Source organism: Sciurus vulgaris, assembly GCF_902686455.1.
Source record: "Sciurus vulgaris genome assembly, chromosome: 10".
In the NCBI taxonomy this organism is placed as follows: domain Eukaryota; kingdom Metazoa; phylum Chordata; class Mammalia; order Rodentia; family Sciuridae; genus Sciurus; species Sciurus vulgaris.
This window is the reverse complement of record NC_136470.1, coordinates 62,123,137-62,146,217: the sequence shown is the minus strand read 5'-3', so window position 1 is coordinate 62,146,217 and position 23,081 is coordinate 62,123,137. Positions and strand designations below refer to the sequence as shown.

The following is a 23,081-nucleotide window of genomic DNA, read 5'->3' as shown; positions in this document are numbered from 1 at the left end:
AGGGAGATAGAATGGGAAAGACCAACTGGCCCATTTCACAACTTTGCCTTGGGCTGGTTCTGGGCAGGTCTTTCAGTCGATTTAGATGCCAAGCAAATTGCCAGACAAACTTTAAATATTTGGCAGGTGTTAATCAGTGCAATAGGACTCAGGGAAGGCTTGAAACTATCCTAGAGCTCAGGAATCACTGTGCCAAATAATCCCACACTTTCTAGCCTTTGAGCCCAGGGTTGAGCTGTTTCACAGATGACTTAGGAAAAGCAGAAAGAGCTGCCTTCTTCCCTTTGACCACTCATCCCTCCTCCCCTCCTACCTGACACTTCTTCTCCCACAGGGTTTGCAGTGTCATGCTTTCCACAATGCAGGCTGGACACAGCTTGCTTCCAAAGGCCTCCTGGATCCGGAGAATCAGGCATTTGTGATGTGCCTCATCCATGGCATAGAAGTGGTTGAAATCCAGGAAGACAATCTCTTGGGGGTGTTGTGTAAGGAATGAGTCAATCTCCATCAGTCCATCCCAGACTTTGATGCCGAAAAGTCCATGGATGAAATAAATCTCCTGGTCAGCGTCCCCTGGCTTGGAAGACACACGAAGGTCAAAGTAGCGGATCCCAGCTTCCAGCTGTTCGCGGAAGGTCAGGTTCTGAGTCACCGACCATTTCTTCATGAGTTTCTTCACCAAGGAGATCCTGGCAAGACGTTTGATAGCTGGGGTTTGGTCAGGTCCCACTGGGGACTTTTCATCCACCCAGTAGCTGAATGAATCATGGGAACCTGGACAAGGCAATAAAGAGGAAGAAGACATGAGATGGAAGCTGGGAGCATGGAGCCACCCTGGAAGAAAACCACTGCAACAAAAATGAAGAATCAAATATGCGAAAACATTGTAAATGAATACTTGCAAAAATTTCTAAGCCTGCTGCGAATGAAATGAACACAAATAAAAGCAATGCAGCCTTATTAGCAGCTTGTTAAGCCTAGGGTAACACTATAATTCTCATATATTGCTAGTGTGAGGTAGATTAATAAATACTGTATTGGAAAGCTATTTAGAAATATGCTTAGAAGCAGTAGTTTTAAAATATTCATTTCCTTAATCTAGTAATTTCACTTCAAGAAAGCTGTTCAGAGGAAAGAAACTCAAATATTTGGAAATACAAAGATGGTTGCTGAAGAATATCCTAACACAGAGGTTGCTTAAGTGCCCCCTCAAAGAAGAATACTTCATGGTGGAACATACAGTTTTTTCACGCTGTCACTGAAAACTGTGTCTACGTAATGCTCGGACAGGTATTTTAATTTTAGGAAATGTAGAATTCAAAAAATTGGTCTCCTGTATATGCTTTTAAAATATATATAAAAAAATAAAATGGTATGTATATATACTATTTTACTATTGTAAAAATCTGAGTTAGTAGGGATGATTTCTTGACAGATCAGATAAACATTTTGATGTACTGAACACAGATTAGTTATATTGTCCTCTTTTTTTTTTTTAAACTGATATCTTGATAGGTTGAAATTGCTATTAAATGGTCCCACTGCATGTTCTTATTCCTCTGCCTTAAGAATAAGAGGGTAGGTATCCTCTTAAACACTGAAATTATTTGGTCATAAAGTATGAGTGACTGTGATCTGCATATTTCTGACTGCAGTGAGAAAGTATTTTATTAGTAAATATTTTAGGTGAGAATTGTCTTTAAAAAGCATCTTCTAATTGTCATTATTTTCTATCCAGTGTCAGTTTTTATCCTTTGATTATCAACTCACTCATGCGGCAGTCTAATGTGTTTAGGCATGTGCCCGGGTCTGAGTCTGGGGACCACACAGAAGTAGCTGAATGCAAATCTAGGAGGAAAATGTCCTTGTTCTGACACTACTAACCATGTCCTTACCAAAACCAACCATATGGAACCAAAATTCTCGTATTCATAACAGTTTATTGTCACAAGCTTTTCATTTTACTAAATTTCGGAGTAGGAATTTAATACATAATATGGCATTTTATAAAACCCCACTGCTTTATGTTATGTCCATTCTCTTGAAATCATTTTGCATTGGCTTTACAATTTTATCATCTCAGAAATAGGGTGGACAAAAGAAAATCAGGTGACAAATGATGCTCTATTTTTATGTAGCATCTAGAACATGGAAGAGATTCCACAAGTATTAAGAAAAAGCATATTTATGAATCCTTAAGCAAACTAAATTTTGCAAGTGAGAAAATTACCAGCATATTTCAGATAAAAAAAAATTGCCATTACTAATAGGAATGTGGAACAAGTCCCCCTGGATCTTCCACATTGGTTATCACTGTTAATAGGACTCACTGGATACTTGCCTAATGCTCTGCTTTTCCTTTGGCTGTAAAGAAAGAGGAAAATTTCTTATCTCCTCATTGAGAGATTTATTATAAATACCTTATATATGGATGGTGAACAGCCAGTTCTCTCTCCTTTTTAAATTGTGTTAACAGCCCAGCTGTTCAGGATGCAGTGTGTAATACAGCACAAAGCACATATTGAACTTAATTCTTCTCTGGGCATTGGGGAATAGCCATTATCCAAGCATGGAGGAGAGACAAATCCCCGCTGGGATTCATTTCTTGCTGCTGAGCCCGGTTTCAAGTCCAGAGGGAGATGTGCTAACAATCTCCAACACTTTTCTCCATGTCTGAGGACTGTGTCGAAATGTGACAACAATGGGACCCCAGGGGCCATTTCTGAACACACTGGGTACCCAGGTCACCCCACAGGAGAGAGAGAACAGGCACATTCCCCAGGAAACTGAGTCTCTCTTAACTCTGCTTCTTTGTCATTCCTCTGGTCCATCTTATCCTTTCTGACATCCTGTGCTTTCTACCTACTCCCACCCTTACAGGACAAGACAAGGGACAGGTTGTTCGATGAATGTTTTATAGAGGTGTCCTGCCTAGGCTGACAGCAGTCAAAAAAACCCATCACTCAATAGTCACTATCAATATTTTTGCTTTTTTACTTATTTTTTTTCCTAGACATCTTTTGCCTATTGCAGAGTGAGTTATACAACATTCAAGCAAGATCATGCATTTAACTACTTTTTGGAAAAAAAAAAAAAAAAAAAAAAACAGGCTAAAATTGCCCTCCCTCCTGGTGAACATACAATATTTACAATGTAAAGCAATTTGCAAATAGTTCTTATTACAATCCTTATATTTTACATCCAAATTCATTATCAAAACTTCCTCCCTTCTTCTCTTCCTCCCTTCATCTCCTTAAAAACAGTCTATAACAAGAGCAATTCCCCCACTTGCCCTCGGATATGAATTAAAGGGAGAGAAATAAAACTCCTCTTATTAGTCCTTGCCTTCTTCCCTAAGAGAATGGCTGCATGGGAATTGTTAAGGACAACAGTTCTATGCATTCTGGTTAGTTTAATGAAATGGTTAGAAAACAGTTCGGGGCTCATCCTCTGTGACTTCCTGTCGCTGAAAGCTTTTTTGCTGCTACTACCCAGCACTGACCATGCATCTTTACTCACACTCTGTGTCTGCTTACCTCTGTCTAGAACAGACTTAAGTGGTGCCCTTTTAAAGAAAACAAAGCACTTCCCCTCTTCTGACTTGCCCCTCAATACTGCAGTGTCTTCCCTTTCCCTCTTGTGGTCAGAATCTTAACCACCCTGCCGACCAGTCCTGCTCTGCTGCCTTTTCCTGCTCTGACCTATTCACTCCTCACCATCTGAGTTTACCTTCCACCCTTTTATCGTTGATCCTGACAACTTCTAGTCAACCAGTCCAAATAATTTTATTCTTCTTGGCTTCTTGAAGGCTTGCCACGTTAGCTCTTTTCTGGAGCCTTCCATTCCCTTGAGCTCAATGAAAGAGTTAAATATGTATTTCTGGGTTTTTTATTCTTCCTTCATCTCTATCCTTCTATCCCTTCTGGTTGCTCCTCCTCCTCCTTCTTATTCCCAAATTTAAATGTTTTCCAAGGATCTGTTCTCCATTTTCTCCCTTTTCCCACTTCAGAGATTACACACTTCCCAGTTAACCATAGTACCCGTAAGTACATCAGAAGCTTCCTTTCCTCTAAACTCTGTGTTCCTACTGTGGTCCTCCACCTGACAACCTGCACACAAAACAAATTACATATTTCCTAAGTCAGCTATTCACACTGTCCCTGTCGACCCTGAATTCTGGTCAATAGCTCACCCAGCCACTCAGACTTGAGATCTTGGATTCTATTTAAATTCTTCCCACACCCCCGCTCCTTTCTAACCAGTTACCAAAACTCTTACACTTGACCTTTGCGACAAATATCAAATGTATCTCTTCCCTCCACTTTTGCCACTCCTCATTGATAGACTTATTCTCTGTCAGATAATCAGGACTAAAAGAACCCTAATCCTTTCACTCCAGCTTCTCTCTAATTTGTTCATATTAAAAGGCACACATGGGGTTTTCAAGATGGCGGCCTAGAGGGTGGCTGCATTACGTGTTGCTCCAGAACTCAGGATTCAAGAGAGGAGATATTGAGACGCTTGGGACCAACTCAAAGTAGCCGGGTGACTCTCACCCCCTGGGGGGGCATCCCGGATGGGACGGGGGTCCCAGAACGCAGGAAACTTTGTGAAGTAGAACTGCCGGCGAGACGCCCCTCCCCCTGCTGGAGCGCCATAGAGGAGGCCGCTTGGCACAGCGCTGGGACTCGGAGCAGCCACTGGGGCTCCGGCGGCTGCCCGGGGGAGGAGTGGCGGGGAGAACTGTGTGGACTCAGGACACCGGGGCCTGCCCTGAGGAGGAGGAGAGGAGCGTGGCCACTTGGATTCGGAGAGACTGCGCCAGAGCTGCAGGCGGTTGCCAGAGGAGAAGCCGCGCGGCGAGCTGTTTGGAATCAGAACGACGCTTCTGAACCCCGGGGCCTGCCCTGAGGACGAGGAGGAAGAGGAGCAGCCGCTTGGATTCGGGTGACTATACGGGAACTACAGGCGGTTGCCAGAGAAGGGGCTGCGTGGCGAGCTGTTTGGACCCTGACCACTTCTGAACCCCGGGGCCTGCCCGGAGGAGTAGGAGAAGGAGGAGAAGGAGCGCGGCGGGTCCTTTGGACTCGCAGTGACTGCATTAGCGCTCCAGGCGGCTGCTCAGAGGAGAAGGCGAGTGGTGAGTGGTTTGGTCTTAAAGTGACAGCTCCTGAACACAGGGGGGCTGCCTGGAGGAGAAGCGTGGTGGGACGCTTGGTCTTGAGGGACCACACCAGAGCTCCGGGCGGTTGCCCAGAGGACCCGTGCAGCGGGTCACGTGGATTCAGAGCCACTCAGAGGGACCGCTCCTGAACACCCGGGGGGTTATCTGGAGAAGGAGGAGGAACGGGCAGGGTCACTTCGACTCGGAGTGATTGATTGCCCCGGGCTACGGGTGGTTGGTGGGAGGAGGAGGCACGAAGTGAGTTTCTTGGACTCCTAGTGGACGCACCGGCATACTGGCCTGCTGTCTGGAGGAAGAGGCCTGTGGCGGGTCTCTGGGACGCAGAGCGATTGTTCGGGGCCACAGGTGGCTGCTCAGAGGAGGGGCCACGCAGCCAGGCGATTAGGTGCAGAACAGGGTCCCAGGATCTAGGAGGCTTCTGGGTGGAAGAGTCGCACAGAGACAGGCTTAGGGCGGAGCGAAGGTTCCAGGCCTATGGGCAAATTCTCGGAGGAGGGGCAGCCTAAGGAGATTCATCTGCGAAGGGTGAGGCTCCCAGGCCCAGGAGGTAGGGCCGGGCCCCTGGAAACTTTGCAGAGGAAGGCAGCCCAGCCCAGGCAGTAGATGTAAATTGAGGGGAACCTCTAGGAGGAAACTGACCAGCGAGACCTCCCCACCGGGTGAGTCTTCCCTGCTGGGTGAGGTTTCCCACAAGGACGGTAAAACCAGAGGCTCAGGCCCAAACAGGCCTTGCCTCAGCCCACAGCCTAGGTCCCCTTTGGATGACCATTGGTCAACAAGTGGAGGCACCTCTGCCCACTAGCAGGGAATATACCCCACCTGAAGGCCACCACTCCTAGAGAGGCAGCTTCCTTGTGCAGCACCGCATTATCAACCTCCTCCAAGACTTCAGCCTACTGAAGGCTAAGAGGGGATATATATAGAAATCTTCAGGGTCATTGTAAATCAACAGAGGAAATCTGCAATATCTCAGCGGTCCACTGATATCTGAACAACATGAGAAAACAAGGAAAGAAAATGCTGCAAACAAATCTAGATGTTACATCAATAAAACCCAATGACAGCATGGCAGAAGAAATGACAGAAAAGGAGTTCAGAATGTACATAATTAAAATGATCAGAGAAGCAAACGAGGAGATGAAAGAGCAAATGCAAGCATTGAATGATGAGATGAAAGAGCAAATGCAAGCATTGATTGATCGCACCAATCGACAGTTAAAAGAGCAAATACAGGAAGCAAAAGATCATTTCAATAAAGAGTTAGAGATATTGAAAAAAAACCAAACAGAAATCCTTGACATGAAGGAAACAATAAACCAAATTAAGAACTCCATAGAAAGCATATCCAATAGGATAGAACACCTGGAAGACAGAACCTCAGACATTGAAGACAAAATATTTAACCTTGAAAACAAAGCTGAACAAACAGAGAAGATGGTAAGAAATCATGAACAGAATCTACAAGAACTATGGGATATCATGAAAAGGCCAAATTTAAGAATTGTTGGGATTGAGGAAGGCCTAGAGAAACAAGCCAAAGGAATGAACAACCTATTCAATGAAATAATATCAGAAAATTTCCCAAATCTGAAGAATGAAATGGAAAATCAAGTTCAAGAGGCTTACAGGACTCCAAATACACAAAATTACAACAGACCCACACCAAGGCACATTATAATGAAAATACCTAACATACAAAATAAAGACAGAATTTTAAAGGCTGTGAGAGAAAAGAACCAAATTACATTCAGGGGGAAACCAATACGCATATCAGCAGATTTTTCAATCCAGACCCTAAAAGCTAGAAGGTCCTGGAACAACATTTTTCAAGCCCTGAAAGAAAATGGATGCCAACCAAGAATCTTATACCCAGCAAAACTTACCTTCAAATTTGACGATGAAATAAAATCCTTCCATGATAAACAAAAGCTAAAAGAATTTACAAAAAGAAAGCCAGCATTACAGAACATTCTCAACAAAATATTCCATGCGGAAGAGATGAAAAACAAAGAAGCAAATCAGCAAAGGGAGGAATTATCCTAAAGGAATTGTCAAATAAAGGAGGAAACAAGTTGTGTCAAACAAATAAATAAACAAAATTTTAAAAATGAACCAAATGACCGGGAAACCAAATCATTTCTCTATAATAACCCTGAACGTTAATGGCCTGAATTCATCAATCAAAAGACATAGACTGGCAGACTGGATTAAAAAGAAAGATCCAACAATATGTTGCCTGCAAGAGACTCACCTCATAGAAAAAGATACCCATAGATTAAAGGTGAAAGGATGGGGAAAAACATACCATGCACATGGACTCAGCAAAAAAGCTGGAGTATCCATCCTCATTTCAGATAATGTGGACTTCAAGCCAAAGTTAGTCAGAAGGGATAAAGAAGGTCATTTCATACTGCTTAAGGGAAGCATAAATCAGCAAGATATAACAATCATAAACATCTATGCCCCAAACAGTGGCTCATCTATGTATGTCAAACAAATCCTTCTCAATTTCAGAAACCAAATAGACCACAACACAATAATACTAGGTGATTTTAACACGCCGCTCTCACCACTGGACAGATCTTCCAGACAAAAATTGAGCAAAGAAACCATAGATCTCAACAACACAATCAATAATTTAGACTTAACGGACATTTATAGAATATTCCATCCAACCAAGAGTGAATACACTTTCTTCTCAGCAGCACATGGATCCTTCTCTAAAATAGACCATATATTATGCCACAAAGCTAATGTTAGCAAATACAAGAAGATAGAGACACTAGCATGTATTCTATCAGATCATAATGGATTGAAGTTAGAAATAAATGAAAGAGTAAAACACAGAAACTATTCCAACATCTGGAGATTAAACAATATGCTATTATATGATGAATGGATAACAGAAGATATTAGGAAGGAAATTAAAAAATTCTTAGAGGTAAATGAGAACAAAGAAACATCATATCAAAACCTCTGGGACACTATGAAAGCAGTACTTAGAGGGAAATTTATTTCATGGAGCGCATTTAATAAAAGAAGTAAAACTCAACAAATAAACAACCTAACACTACAGCTCAAAGCCTTAGAAAAAGAAGAACAGAACAGCACCAAAAGTAGTAGAAGACAGGAAATTGTTAAACTCAGAGCTGAAATCAATGGAATTGAAACAAAAGAAACAATACAAAAAATTGACAAAATAAATAGTTGGTTCTTCGAAAAAATAAACAAAATTGATAAACCTTTAGCCACACTAACAAAGAGAAGACGAGAGAAAACCCAAATCACTAAAATTCGGAATGAACAAGGAAATATCACTACAGACAGGATGGAAATACAAAACATAATTAGAAGCTATTTTGAAAATCTATACTCCAACAAAATAGAAAATTTCGAAGACATCAACAGGTTTCTAGAGACATATGAATTGCCTAAACTGAATGAGGAGGACATAAACAATTTAAATAGACCAATTTCAAGTACTGAAATAGAAGAAGTCATCAAAAGCCTACCAACAAAGAAAAGTCCGGGACCAGATGGGTTCTCAGCCGAGTTCTACAAAACCTTTAAGGAAGAGCTCATTCCAATACTTCTCAAAGTATTCCATAAAATAGAAGAGGAGGGAACCCTCCCAAACTCATTCTATGAAGCCATTATCACACTGATACCTAAACCAGACAGAGACTCATCAAGGAAAGAAAATTTCAGACCAATATCCTTAATGAACATCGACGCAAAAATTCTCAACAAAATTTTAGCAAATCGCATACAAAAACATATTAAAAAGATAGTGCACCATGATCAAGTGGGTTTCATCCCAGGGATGCAAGGTTGGTTCAACATCAGGAAATCAATAAACGTAATTCACCATATTAATAGACTTAAAGTCAAGAATCACATGATTATTTCAATAGACGCAGAAAAAGCATTTGATAAAATACAGCACCCCTTCATGCTCAAAACACTAGAAAAAATAGGGATAGTGGGAACATTCCTTAATATTGTAAAGGCCATTTATGCTAAGCCCATGGCTAATATCATTCTAAATGGTGAAAAGCTGAAAGCATTCCCCCTAAAAACTGGAACAAGGCAGGGATGCCCTCTTTCACCACTTCTATTCAACATCGTTCTTGAGACTCTGGCCAGAGCAATTAGACAAACCAAAGAAATTAAAGGGATACGAATTGGGAAAGAAGAACTCAAACTATCCCTGTTCGCTGATGACATGATTATATATTTAGAGGAACCTGGAAATTCCACCAGAAAACTCTTAGAGCTCATAAGTGATTTCAGTAAAGTAGCAGGTTACAAGATCAATGCCCATAAATCCAACGCATTTTTATACATAAGTGATGAATCTTCAGAAAGAGAAATTAGGAAAACTACCCCATTCACAATAGCCTCAAAAAAAATAAAATACTTGGGAATCAATCTCACAAAAGAGGTGAAAGACCTCTACAATGAGAACTATACAACACTAAAGAAAGAAATTAAAGAACACCTTAGAAGATGGAAAGATCTTCCATGTTCTTGGATAGGAAGAATTAATATTGTCAAAATGGCCATACTACCTAAAGTGCTATACAAATTCAATGCAATTCCAATTAAAATCCCAATGACGTACCTTACAGAAATAGAGCAGGCAATTATGAAATTCATCTGGAAGAATAAGAAACCCAGAATAGCTAAAGCAATCCTTAGCAGGAAGAGTGAAACAGGGGGTATTGCAATACCAGATCTTCAACTCTACTACAAAGCAATAGTAACAAAAACGGCATGGTATTGGTACCAAAATAGAAAGGTAGATCAATGGTACAGAATAGAGGACACGGACACAAACCCAAATAAATACAATTTTCTCATACTAGACAAAGGGGCCAAAAATATGCAATGGAGAAAAGATAGCCTCTTCAACAAATGGTGCTGGGAGAATTGGAAATCCATATGCAACAGAATGAAACTAAACCCATATCTCTCACCATGCACGAAACTAAACTCAAAATGGATTAAGGACCTCGGAATCAGACCAGAGACCCTGCAGATTATAGAAGAAAAAGTAGGTCCAAATCTTCACCTTGTTGGTCTAGGACCAGACTTCCTTAACAGGACTCCCATAGCACAAGAAATAAAAGCTAGAATCAACCACTGGGATAGATTCAAACTAAAAAGCTTTCTCTCAGCAAAGGAAACTATCAGCAATGCGAAGAAAGAGCCTACAGAGTGGGAGAATATCTTTGCCAATCATACTTCAGATAGAGCACTAATCTCCAGAATCTATAAAGAACTCAAAAAACTCTACTCCAAGAATTCAAACAGTCCAGTCAACAAATGGGCTAAGGAAATGAATAGACACTTCACAGAAGAAGATCTACAAGCAATCAACAAACATATGGAAAAATGTTCAACATCTCTAGTAATAAGAGAAATGCAAATCAAAACCACCCTAAGGTTCCATCTCACCCCAATTAGAATGGCGATTATCAAGAACACGAGCAACAACAGGTGTTGGCGAGGATGTGGGGAGAAAGGTACACTCATACACTGCTGGTGGGGCTGCAAATTAGTGCAGCCGCTATGGAAAGCAGTGTGGAGATTCCTTAGAAAACTTGGAATGGAACCACCATTTGACCCAGCTATCCCACTCCTTGGCCTATACCCAAAGGACTTAAAATCTGCATACTACAGAAATACAGCCACATCAATGTTCATAGCTGCTCAATTCACAATAGCCAGACTGTGGAACCAACCTAGATGCCCTTCAATTGATGAGTGGATAAAGAAACTGTGGTATATATATACTATGGAATATTACTCAGCCATAAAGAATGATAAAATTATGACATTTGCAGGCAAATGGATGAAATTGGAGAATATCATGCTAAGTGAGATAAGCCAATCTCAAAAAGCCAAAGGACGAATGATATCGCTAATAAGTGGAGGTTGACACATAATGGGGGGGAGGGAAGGGTTAGAGTTAGGGTTAGGGAGGGGGGCAAGTATAGAGGAAGGAACTACTGTATAGAGGGTAAAGAGGGGTGGGAGGGGTGGGGGGAAGGGAAAAAAATAACAGAATGAATCAAACAACATTGCTCTATGTAAATTTATGATTACACAAATGGTATGCCTTTACGCCATGTACAAACAGAGAAACAACATGTATCCCATTTGTTTACAATAAAAAAAAAAAAAAAAAAAAAGGCACACATTAAGGTGGTCTTAAGGCACAGCTATAATTATGATACTTTCCCTCTGCCTCCCAAATCAGGTTTGAAATCTGAACCTGGGAGTCAGGACTCTCTTCAATATGACTCTAATGCCTCATCTAGCCTCATCTCTCCCCAGGACCCCTCTGGGTAGCCTGGCAACCTTGGAGCGCAGTATACCTAGGTTCACTCTTGTTTTGTTGATACCCTCTGTAAAATATGATTTCATCCATAATCTGTCCATATGTTCTCCCCAGCATTTTCAACCCATATTGTTACTTACTTCACGTCTCTTTTCTCGTCTGTAAAATGGGCACAATAGTACCTGTTGTCATAAAATTGTGAGTATTCAAATACATGCCAAGTGCTTAGGAGCACGCTGACACCCAGGAAGAGTTCATAATGTGTATTATCAGCCATTCTTTATTAATTAGAAAGCAGAGGGCAAAGAACTTCTTAACTGAAGCTCCGTATCCTAAATACGGAGGCTCTGAAAGACATTGTTTTCTGTACCTGACTCACTGCTCCTCACCGTCTTATTGGTTGATATACAGAGGGCAGATTAGCCTGCACTTTATTGAACATAGCCACCATTCTCTGGTCATAGACAAAGCTGTCACCCTCCCTCTTCTAAAACCTTAGCATTCAATTTTCTACTTTCTGATCACAAATTACATTTACTCTGCCTCATTGCAACTGCATTTTTACATTTCCCACCAATCTGAGAGTCCAGTACCAGCTTTACTTCATCCTTCAGCTCTCTCCTAGGCCATTCAGTTGTCACTGTCATCTGCAGGATTATTCATTATAACTATCTGAAAGCTGAGGATCACTGCTAAAGCACATTATTGTCTATACATAAATCATATGCCCAGCCCCGAGATGCACATGGAAATATTAACATGACATTTTCTAACATAGTTTTTGACTCTCAGCAAATGTTTTTCTCCTCTAATATTTCCAATTTAGGGCATAAACCCAAGAAAGTTTTAGGAAGCAATAAGCATCAAATATTATTAGATGACCATTTTCAGACTTTTCTTGGCAGGGATTTTTGCTGTCATCTGCCAACTAATTTTTATAAATAGTAGGACATATGGACATAAGTCCTTCCTTAATATTTGATACTCCTAGGACTACTTTTAGCCTTACAAAGGTGAGGATTCTTTTTTCTTTCTTGAGTTTCTGAAAACTTAGTTTTCTGCCTTTTTATTTGAACAATTAATATTCTTTTCTCTTCCAATTTTCTTGGACCATCAACAGTCATTGTAATATTTCTTTTTCCTCTCTGTATGCATACCAACCCATGGATAATGAATGGAAAGGCACATGTAATCTAAAGCAGTGATCCTCAACCTTGAATGCACATTAGAGGGAGTTTTCAAAAAATCACAATCCCACTACAATCCCATTTGGAATTTCTCTGGAGCGGGAGTGGAAAGCTCCCCAGATGATTCCCAGGCTTGACACCCAGGCTTGACACCCATGCCATAATACAAGCTTATCCTTCCTTTGACTTCTAGACATGGCCTTCTCAAGTTGCTCATCTAGTAATTTCAATTTTTCACTGACAATCAGATGGATTGCCTTTCCCATACTGAGACAAATGCTCTCCTCACCATTCCTTTGTCCAGGAATGCCCCATTTGACCAGATGAATGATCACAGTTTTTTAATTGAGAAAAAAGATATTGGGAGACCTTACTTGCCTTACTGTATCTTCTAGGAGGTGATTAGAAGAGGTTGCTTAAGATTAATTGGGGCCCTTGGGACATGTGTTCGGTTAGAGAGTTCAGAATAGTCACTAGGGCAGTAAAGCCACGAAGGAAGAGAGAGCTCCAGGATCTTTGTTTAGAGCGATGGTTATTCTTCCTAGATAGCATTGGGGCACAAGAAGATCTATGAGGCCAGAAGCAAGAAAGAAGCTGGCCTTGTGAGTTGCCAGGAAAATCAGTTTGCTCTTTAGGTGGAGTACACATTGCTGGTTAATTCTTTCTGAGGTTTGTTATTTGGGGATTAGACATCTCAAGTGAGCACATGGCAGCTTTTAGTTAAAGCACTTTCATTACCTATTTCTTGCAAATTGGAGTAGTAGCCATTTTCTGAACGCCATTAAAAAGAATGTAAGGTGAGCTTCTCGGGAACCTGGTTTCTAAATAAAATGAAAATAATTCAAGCCACACACTCTGTATCTAAAATGATGCATTGCATTACAACACAGTGGCACTTCAGAATATGTGGTGATCATATTCTAAGCCATGAAGGGAGGACTGAGACAAGAAATTTCTTTACTACATCTCTGGGTGACATCTAGGAAGGTGGGGATGGTGACCCCATGTCAGAGAACTCATCACATCACACATTTAAGAATCTCTCTGTCCCCACCTCCCTCCAGTACAGCTCTGCTTTGCTGAGCCTTCAACTTTGAAGTCCACTCCCCTCCAGGCTGGCTCACTGACCCCTTCCTTGACTGGGTGCCTCTCACCATTCAGGGTATCTGCCTATCATCACTGACATCACAAAAATTAGTTCTTGTGGGGGAGAAAAAAAATCTTACTTTTATGCACAGTTATGCATATGGTACATAAATAGATGCACAGTATATCTGCAGTATTAACATTTCACAGGGGGATGCCATCAGGATAGGGATGTTTAAAAAGATTGCTGAGCAGAGTGATAATGAACAGAAGATTGAGAAACAGTGCCCTAGACTGAGCTCCTGGCTTGTCTGGGCTGCACCTCTGACACTGTGCCTCTTTTTGTCCTTATTGGCACGTCTCTCAATCCTTCCAGCAACTGTTTCCCAGTGGACCTCCATCCATAGGTGACCAATTACTAGGAAGTTCTAGTCTCATTCTCTGCCCCAGAACACTAATAGGTTGGGAACCTTTCAGTTCTTCTCTTTTCCAGTTATCTCTTAAGTATTCCCAGTTGTCATCTGAGGCACCAACAAGTCATTTCTCAGCCCCGAAGGACCCAGACTAGCAGTCTATATATATATTTACAAATGATGAGCCATGAGACTAATTTAGTGAACTACCAAAGCTCTGAACAAGCTAAGTGGAGTGTTCTCACAGTGGTTAAGAGCATAGGGTCTGGGACCAGGCTGCTCGAATTCATACATACTGACTAGCTACATGACTGAAATACTATGCCTCTCTTTCCTCATCTGCAAAATGGGGATAACATCAGTACTAACTTCACTGGTTTATTGTGAAAACTAAATGAAAAAAGTGAGGTAACACTTGGAAGAGTCCCTGGCCAACTAAATGGACTCAAACGTAACCTATTATTAAAAAAATTGTCATCTTCTACTTAGCTAATTCTATAGAAGAAACAAATAATTGAAACCTCAGTAAATATTTATATTTAGGTACTGCCATGACAATTAACATTTAGAGCTGGGAAAAAAGAAGTCTGAAGTTTAAGTGATTTATTTTAGGTTAAAAATCAACATCAAAGGAAGCAAAGTCAGATCATGGGATTAAACAATTGAAGTTTCAATTAGCACTAAAATGAAACTTATAAATGATCTCCAGGTTATTCCTAGGTCCATAATTGGAAATAATCATGATTTGAGGGTGTAGGGAAAAAAGTTTCAAGAATGTTCTTGAAACTTTATTTTTAGTATGATAAAATCAGACATTTGCAAGGGATTTAAATAGAAAAAAATACATAGAAAAACAAATCTAACCTTTTGCTAAAAACATGTTGAATAGAAGATTTTTGGAGAGTAAAAGTCTACACTAAAATGTAAGTCTATTACTTAAAATGGGAAAAAATAAACCAGTAATGCTTTCCAGCTTATGGGGACCTGGGGAAGCACCTAACAGTTTTCACAAATATCATTAAAACACTCAAACATCTCTCCCAGATTTATTTTGAACAGCAACACTAGAACCTACACTACTTTCATAAGCTTTCTGTATTTTCTCAAAGTGCTTCATCACTTTGTTTTTCTTTGCATATATGGACTTTTGAGGCTTCCTGACTTTGCCCATTTTATTCAGCCTTTTTGCTGTTTTTGGAAGACATTTTCACTGAATAATGTGATAAGTCGAGAGCACTAATGCAGAACTTCGGCCTACTGGGAGAACAGCAAAATAAGGTTGTAACGCATTCTCCACCTTCTCGCCTGGATGCACCTGCAACTTAAATGTTTCAGCTAACTCATGCACATGAGCTGACTGCAATGAGATTTTTTTAAAAGAAAATTCGGACGGTGAATTCCCAGTAAAACATAAGTCGTTATAGCAAGTGTTTAGATAGCTAGAGTTTAGATGGTAAGGGATATCTACAGAGGTGTTTAGAACTAATGTTCTCTCAGTTAAAGTATTTGTGTGTATGTCTATAAATATATGTTGACACGAAAACTGGCCCATCTGAAATGAAATCCAAAAAACCTATTATTCCAGGGGAAAAATGCCACTTTTCATTTCTTTAGAAAAGCATTTTTAAAACTAGTGAAAAAAAATCAATTTCTCTAAAATATTTGATAGGGCTTCTAAAAGATATTATTAATTTTTTCTAAAAACTTTTTTAGAGAAAAATATTATTCTAAGACCTTTTTTGAAAGCGTCACCTAAGTGCCATGTAAACTCCAAATTTTTATCAGGACTTAATCATATCATTTTTGTAGAAATTAAGATGGCCTGATCCATTATAAGATTGGACAGAAAACATATCCTGGATATGCATGTATTTACTATTAGAAATAGTGTTCAATTAGGGCTTCTCTTTTTTATCAGGCTGAATTTTAGGTTTCATAATTTGTAATCTGCATATCCTTTCCCTGACTGTTAGCCTATGTCATGTGTGTCACTTGCCAGAGCAATGCAGGCTGTTTGAGAAAAATAAAATCATCTGGTACAGTGGACTTTTCAGTTACCCAGTGAAGCTGATGCTGAACAAAACTGCACTGAATTTTAAATTTATTTCTTCTAAATGAATATAAAATACACGCACTAAGTACAAATTCTATGTTGTAGACAAATTTAAGATTTTAGTTGCAAAGACCCGGTCCAGTGCAAAAACAACAACAGCCACAAAAACAGGATATGCACAGGACAGAAACCTTGCTCACACTTTAGTAAGCAAGGTCGTTCATAAGATGCTAACTCCCAGAAGGTGTCTGGGCAGTAGGTAAAGGCTCAAGTGGGCTGGAAGATGATCAGTACAGATGGCAGAAGGCCATTGTGTATTAAAGAAAGAAAAGACGTTAAGTGTGCAAGCCCAAGAAAGAGGTAATTTACTCCCATCTCTTAAGGAGGTAAAGAAAGGAGAATGGTCCCCAAATGGAATTGGGATCAGAAATTGAGAGGCTCAGCAGGACAATGGCTCCTCTTCAGACTGTCAGTCCAACTTGGAGTTTCAGAGATGATGGCCTGGTTGCTTGTTAAGCAATTTTAAAGAGTTGGATTTTTTTTTTTTCCTGAGAGAATAAAAGGATTTTATTCTTTGATTTACATAGAGAACAGAAGACTTTGTCTTCATAGACTTTCTATTAAAACAATCTCTTAACAATATTTTTTAGAAAATGGACTGAAAAATGAGATTTAGTCTTCAACCTTATCTCACTAAAAGTGCTTGCATTTTAGTGACCTGTGATTTTTTTAAGAAATTGAAAAAAAAAATCGAATGTTCTAAAATGAAGGCAGTCAAATATGCCCACTCAAAATCATTTGATTCAAAAATCTGGCTGTTTTCCCAAGGTTTGGAGAGATCACTGTTGACGAATGGCTAAATTTACAAATGACTCCAGGTATTTCAATATTCGTTACTCTGCAAGGCAAGTTCTTGGAAGAAATGCCATTTAGACACTTCTCACTCATTTGCGCACAGCTCACTCTCTCCATGAGTGTGCACTCAGACTAGGTAGTGACAAGAACTATAGGGAGCCAATCTGAGACCCTTCAGCGAGCACTGGTTCAGCTGGACTCCAGGCTGTCTGCTGTCAGGCCCTAACTTCCCATGGAGGCCCTCCCTTCCAGTGTTTTCCTGACTCAGAACAGGGGCCAGCTCTGTTGGGATGGGGGCTTTTAATTATGACCATGTGGAGGGGCACACCAGTAGCTCAGGGACGGAGGGAATAAATCTAGCAGAGATATAAAAAAAATACTGGAACAAACTGCAAAACTGGGGCCAGTCAATGCAGATTTTCACTCATGACTTCTTACAAAATGGGCAAGATGTTTAAACACAAAAATGTTCTCTTCAATGTGCACAGTAAACGCCTTATCTGGAACAAGAACATGTGATAAGAAAAAATAAGCCATTTCTAATCCCACTCTCCTCTAAGCAGAGTGAATCCTGGTAACAGCAGTATTTTCTGTTGGGTAGTCACAAGTGAAATATTATCTCTGGCACTAAGGGCTTTTGACACACTTGAACCAGTATTAATAATTGGGTAGGGCACACAAGTTTGGAAGTGTTGGAAACACCTCACAGCTCTGGGGAGGAAAGGGAGAGAAGCCCGGCACTAGGAGTGAAGACCGAGGAGACTGAAACTGGAAGTGGGGCAGACGCCGGGCATGATAGGATGATGGAGGGCTGAGGAAGCAGTCCTGAGAGGAGACAAACCAAACAGAGATTTCTTACAGATGCAGTGCCATTTGCTTCTGTTCTCACTAAGGGATGAATGAATATTTTTAAAGTGACAATTTAAAAGGATGCCCTATTATTAAGCTGTCTGAAGAACACAGGTCTCAATCCAACCCTGTTTTGAGGCCCTATCCCACCAGGAGCTCTGTCTTGCTGGACCTACCCTCCTGGCATTGTCTCACCTGGTACCTGAACGGAAGTCCACAGGCAGATCTAGCTGGGGAAGAAGATTGTGCTATTCAAAGGGGGAGAAGAAGGTAGAAAAATATAAGGGGAAACTTTTATCTATTTATTTATTTGGGTGTACAGGTATCATAACCCTCTCGCAGGGTCCAGCAGTATAAACACAGGGAAGCAAGAGGCACAGAGTCAGGGGCATTCTGTGGAGAAAAAGGCTGTACAAAATAAAGGAACAGAAGAGTACAGTAGAAAACGAGATGAACATGGGGAATAGCATTTCACCAAAACCACAGCAAAAGCCAGAAAATGCATTGTGCAGTTAATCCGAACAAATAGGAGATCTTCAGATGTGAGGCGGGGAACATCTTTTCATTAGTTGACTAAAGATTTACGACCACAAAAGGAGCCCAGCTCCAGCTTCACCCTGCCCAGAGGAGCACTGCGGTGCCTTAGAATGCTGCAGGTCTGCTCCCAGCGAGGCCCAGGGCTCCAGCTCTGTGGCTCCACAGCCACAGATGACTCTGATGAGGAACGTCCTATAAATAATGCATGCCCCGTCTCAGGTACTGCATTTGCCTTATTTCAAGGTAACAGATTACCAGAAAGGGCGAGCCAGCAACTGGGACTCAGAAGCAGGTCTGCCAACTCCGATCAGCCTTTTAAATCTGCTCTGGAGGGACAATAATCTACACAAACCTCCCTGGGACTTCGTGCAGTACCTCCAACAAGTAATTAGATAACAGAAACCAGCACATTTCTTCCTTTACTTTTCCTGGTTGTATAACGAAAAAAGATGGCGGCACCTTTGTTGTGTTTCCCTCACCCCTCCCGCCTCACCGTTTACACGCTATCAAACTATTTCCTGCAATTCTCCAATAAGGGGGTGGAAGGTACAGATGGAATGGCCAGACTCTACACTTGCACTGACATTTAAAGGTCAAGTCTCCTTGTATCATAAATAATGATATTTTTTCCTCCCACATGTACGAAAAGATAGCTGTGAGAGCTACTGGGATGGGGGGGGGGGGGGTGGCGGTGGTGTAGACCTTTGAAAGTTCATTGGCTAAAAAGATTTGATTTGCTGCGATTTCAGAATTCTTTACCTGTGATGGCTTATGTCATAAAGAGTTGGAGAAAATTAAAGGATGGATCCATCCAGCTATTGTTTTTCACCTCTATTTTTATTGATTGTAATATGGTTAGCTTCTCAATAAATTAAGATTTCTAAAAGTGAATCCATCCTATGTAGAGGGAAATGAGGGGTGGGGAGGGGGCGGAGGGAAGGAAAGATAATGGAATGAGACAAACATCATTACCCTATGTGCATGTATGATTACACAAACAGTGTGACTCTACTTTGTGTACAACCAGAGAAATGAAAGTTGCACACTATTTGTGTACAAGGAATCAAAAAATAATTTTAAAAAAGGAAAAAGAAAAAAAAAGAACCGGATCAATGACATAAATAGAACCCAGTTTTCAAAAATTTTCCTTCATATACAGTAGTTTTTTTTTTTTTTTTTTCTTTTTGAACTGCTGGACCTTTTGTGCTAGAGATCAGGTGTTACTTCTGAAAGTTTCTATCTGTGGGAAGACCATATGGCCAAGTACCACTGAAACTTCCCTGTTTGAAAGAGAAATTATTTTGAAGGAATCACATATTCAGCCTGCATTTCTTCAAAAATGATCTCTGCCTCCAGTGCTCATAGAAGCTCTTTCACATAAGAACTAAAAGACATTAGTTTACCTCCCCAATGTTTGCACTTCTGCTTTCATTTTTGATTTTCATTAACTTGCTGGTAACCCCTGGCAGGGCTCTTGTCTGAAAATAACTAAAACAACTTCAACTTATTGAATGGACATTTACTTACATCATCTTATTTAATGTCTGCCATAATCCTGCAAGGCAGTGATCACGTGCCTGCCTCTTATAGATGAGGAAACTGAGGCTGGAACTAGTTTAGGGTCACAAAGATTCCAAATGGATGCCTAGGACAGAATCTAGGTCTGTTAGACTTAAATCCATATAAAGACACTCTAGGGGTGATATAATTGCTTCTATATCCTTACTGACTAAATAAGTCAAATACATGCTCCTTTACTTTTGATAACATCCCAAAGCTTTTCTTTAAAGCTAAATGCCTGGCCCTCACCCCAGTACAAGGAAAATTGATGAAAGCTATTTAAATTTTGTAAAGACCGAAAGAATTTCTACGTAGGGACACATGAGGGCACTCTAACCTTCTCTCAGCTGAGTAAACATTTCCTATATAATTCCACTGCTCAAAATCTTGACCCCAGTGCTGACTCTGCTCTGGTACTTGTTTAAATGTGGACTTACAAATTCATAGTTGGAACTCAATTTCTTCATTTCTAAAACATAGGAAGGAGATAAAAATGAGCCTTAGGGTCTCTTCTATCTTGAATTGGATGCTTCCACTTATTAGTTACTCATTAAAGAGATTTATGACCCTATTTAACAAGGACTATTAATGATTACAAAGAAATAATGTTTCTTTCATACTTACTATACTTAACCTGAAAATGTGCTTTAGATTTAACTCATCATGTATACCAAAAAAAAAAAAAAAAAAAAAAATCATTTCCAAAACAGGTTGTTACTTCTTTTTGGCTCATCTGAGAATTTCATTAAATTGCTGGAGAAATTCTTTCCTCTCCTACAGATTCACGGTGACATCTTCCTGTCCATTGATGTTGGGTCTATACTACGGTGACCAAAGGCATTGGCTGGAAGGTCGCTGCTTGTTTAGCATTTACATCACAATTTCCTTCACTCCAAAGGCTGGGGCTCACTGCTTTGTGGGCATTTTTAATGAGATTTATCATGGGGGCTTTGAGAAGATAATCCATGTTCCGTGTTATGTAGCTGCTAAAATATTTCACAGGGCAGGGTTATTTTAAGATTCATCTGACAAACTGAAGAATAACCAAGACAGAGAGATGCTTCTCAGTAGATCCCCTCAAGGACAAGAGGGGTCTTTCTTCCTTGCTGTAAATGAAGGGCTAAGCCCAGTGCTCTGACAGAGGAAAGGGAAAAGGGAGGAGGGAAAATACAATAAGTTGCAGTCTAAATTACATGGAATGATGGGTTTAAAGGAAATTGGTACATTATACTCAGCAGGGACAGTTTGTGGAAATACACCTACTCTCAAAGACGGGTGTTCTGAGGAGCTTGCCCACCTGCTAATGCCGCATGCTGATCTTTTTATATAGAGGCAGAAAGATTTTTCCTCTGCCAGGAGCCTTGCTGGGTGATTACTACACAGACCACTTAAACCACTGGGCTGCTTTTGTTGAGAGTCAATAAAAAGCCTCCTAGATGTCTGGTCTTAAAAAAAAAAAAAAAAAAAGGCAACTTGTTCAGCCAGACCAGGTCAGCAGGAAGTCCTTCAAACATAACCACCCTCATGGGTGCTCCAGCATAAGAGCCCTGGCATGGAAACAAAGCCCTCAGATGAAAAGAATACTGCCCTTTATTGCAACCAACCAAAGGAACTGAAGTCACAGCCGAACACTGGGTCAATCTCCATCTCTAAAAATGTCTTTTACTTAAATGCAATTAAATAAATTTGGTAAAGACTCATTTTCACAATTCTAGTATTGTTATCAGGATTTTTTCAATCTGTTTTTCTTCTCTGTGCCTCAATTTCTTCATCTGTAAAATGGGAATAATAAGAGTACCTACATCACTGGGTGGTTGTAGGATTAACTAGGTTTCTATAAATCAAGTAAAGCAATATTGGACCTCTTTATAAGTGTTATTAAGAAGACTATTCTTTTGCTTCTGTTATTACTATTATTGTGCTTATTCTTATTTCAAAAGCCTTAGGGCACCTCAAGAAGATGTTGCAATGCCATTACAAGATCATGTCCCACCCTAGGTATTATTAGTTGCTTTTTGCATGTCCTAGTTTATTCTTAACTTACCTGGAAGTATCTGTTCTTTATGTGTAAGTCCTTTGTAGACATTTCAAGATTCCATGTTTCTTTCTTCCTTCCCTCTCCATCTACCTCCACTCTTTCCATAAGGTGCTCACTCTGAGCCAGACACCAGTTGTACAGAGAAGACAAAACACGGCTGTGCCTATTGGGGAAACAGAACTGGTGGGGGACACTGTCCTACCTTAAAGGAGGCATGCACAGAAGTCCATCCTGAGCTGTTTCTTACAGGATGAATTATAATTGGCCCAGTGAAGTGGGGGTGCATATTAGAAAAGAGGGAATTATGGTAGAGAAAGAGACATTCAAAGACTGAAGTCATAGAAGGAACACTATATTTCCTTTTAGGTTTTTCTTTGGACCCTACATTGTCTCTGGCTCCGTAGAGGTTACAAAACAAAGCATTAAGTGCTCAGTGCAATGTTGAGAACAATGTGGTGTAGGTTACATATTGAAAACAACGTGGCTCTGTTTTGCCAGATCTTTTCCATTTCTTTCACCCTTCACTTCTATAGTTAGCCAACATGCCTGTTACGGTTTAGATATAAGATGTCCCCCAAAAGCTCATGTGTGAAACAATGCAAGGAAGTTTAGAGGTGAAATGATTGGGTTATTAGAACCTTAACTTAATCTGTGCATTAACCACTGGAGTGGTTTACTTGGATGGTAACTGTAACTGTAGGCGGGTGGGGTGTCACTGGAGGAGTTAGGTTTCTGGGAGTTCCTTTGGGGCCTATAGTTTGTTTCTAGTGAACAGAGCTTTCTCTCTGCCTCTCGATTGTCCTGTCCTGACTGCTTTCCTCTGCCAAGTCCTTCTGCCACAATGTGCTTCCTCACCTCAGGCCCAGAGCAATGAAGCTAGCCATCTAAGCACTGAAACGTTTAAAACCGTGATCCCCAAATAAACTTTTTCTCCTCTAGGTTCTTCTTGCCAGATTCATTTTAAAAAAACAA

The 23,081-nt window shown here is 40.5% G+C and overlaps 1 protein-coding gene across 1 annotated transcript in view; it reads right to left on the bottom strand.

Annotated features, from left to right (window-relative positions):
- Positions 1 to 23,081, bottom strand: part of PLCXD2 (phosphatidylinositol specific phospholipase C X domain containing 2) — a 52,834-nt gene that overhangs the window by 17,690 nt on the left and 12,063 nt on the right. The window contains exon 2 of the mRNA XM_079100587.1: positions 314 to 774. Within this exon, the coding sequence (XP_078956713.1) occupies positions 314 to 774 (461 nt within the window). The remainder of the gene's footprint in view (positions 1 to 313; positions 775 to 23,081) is intronic.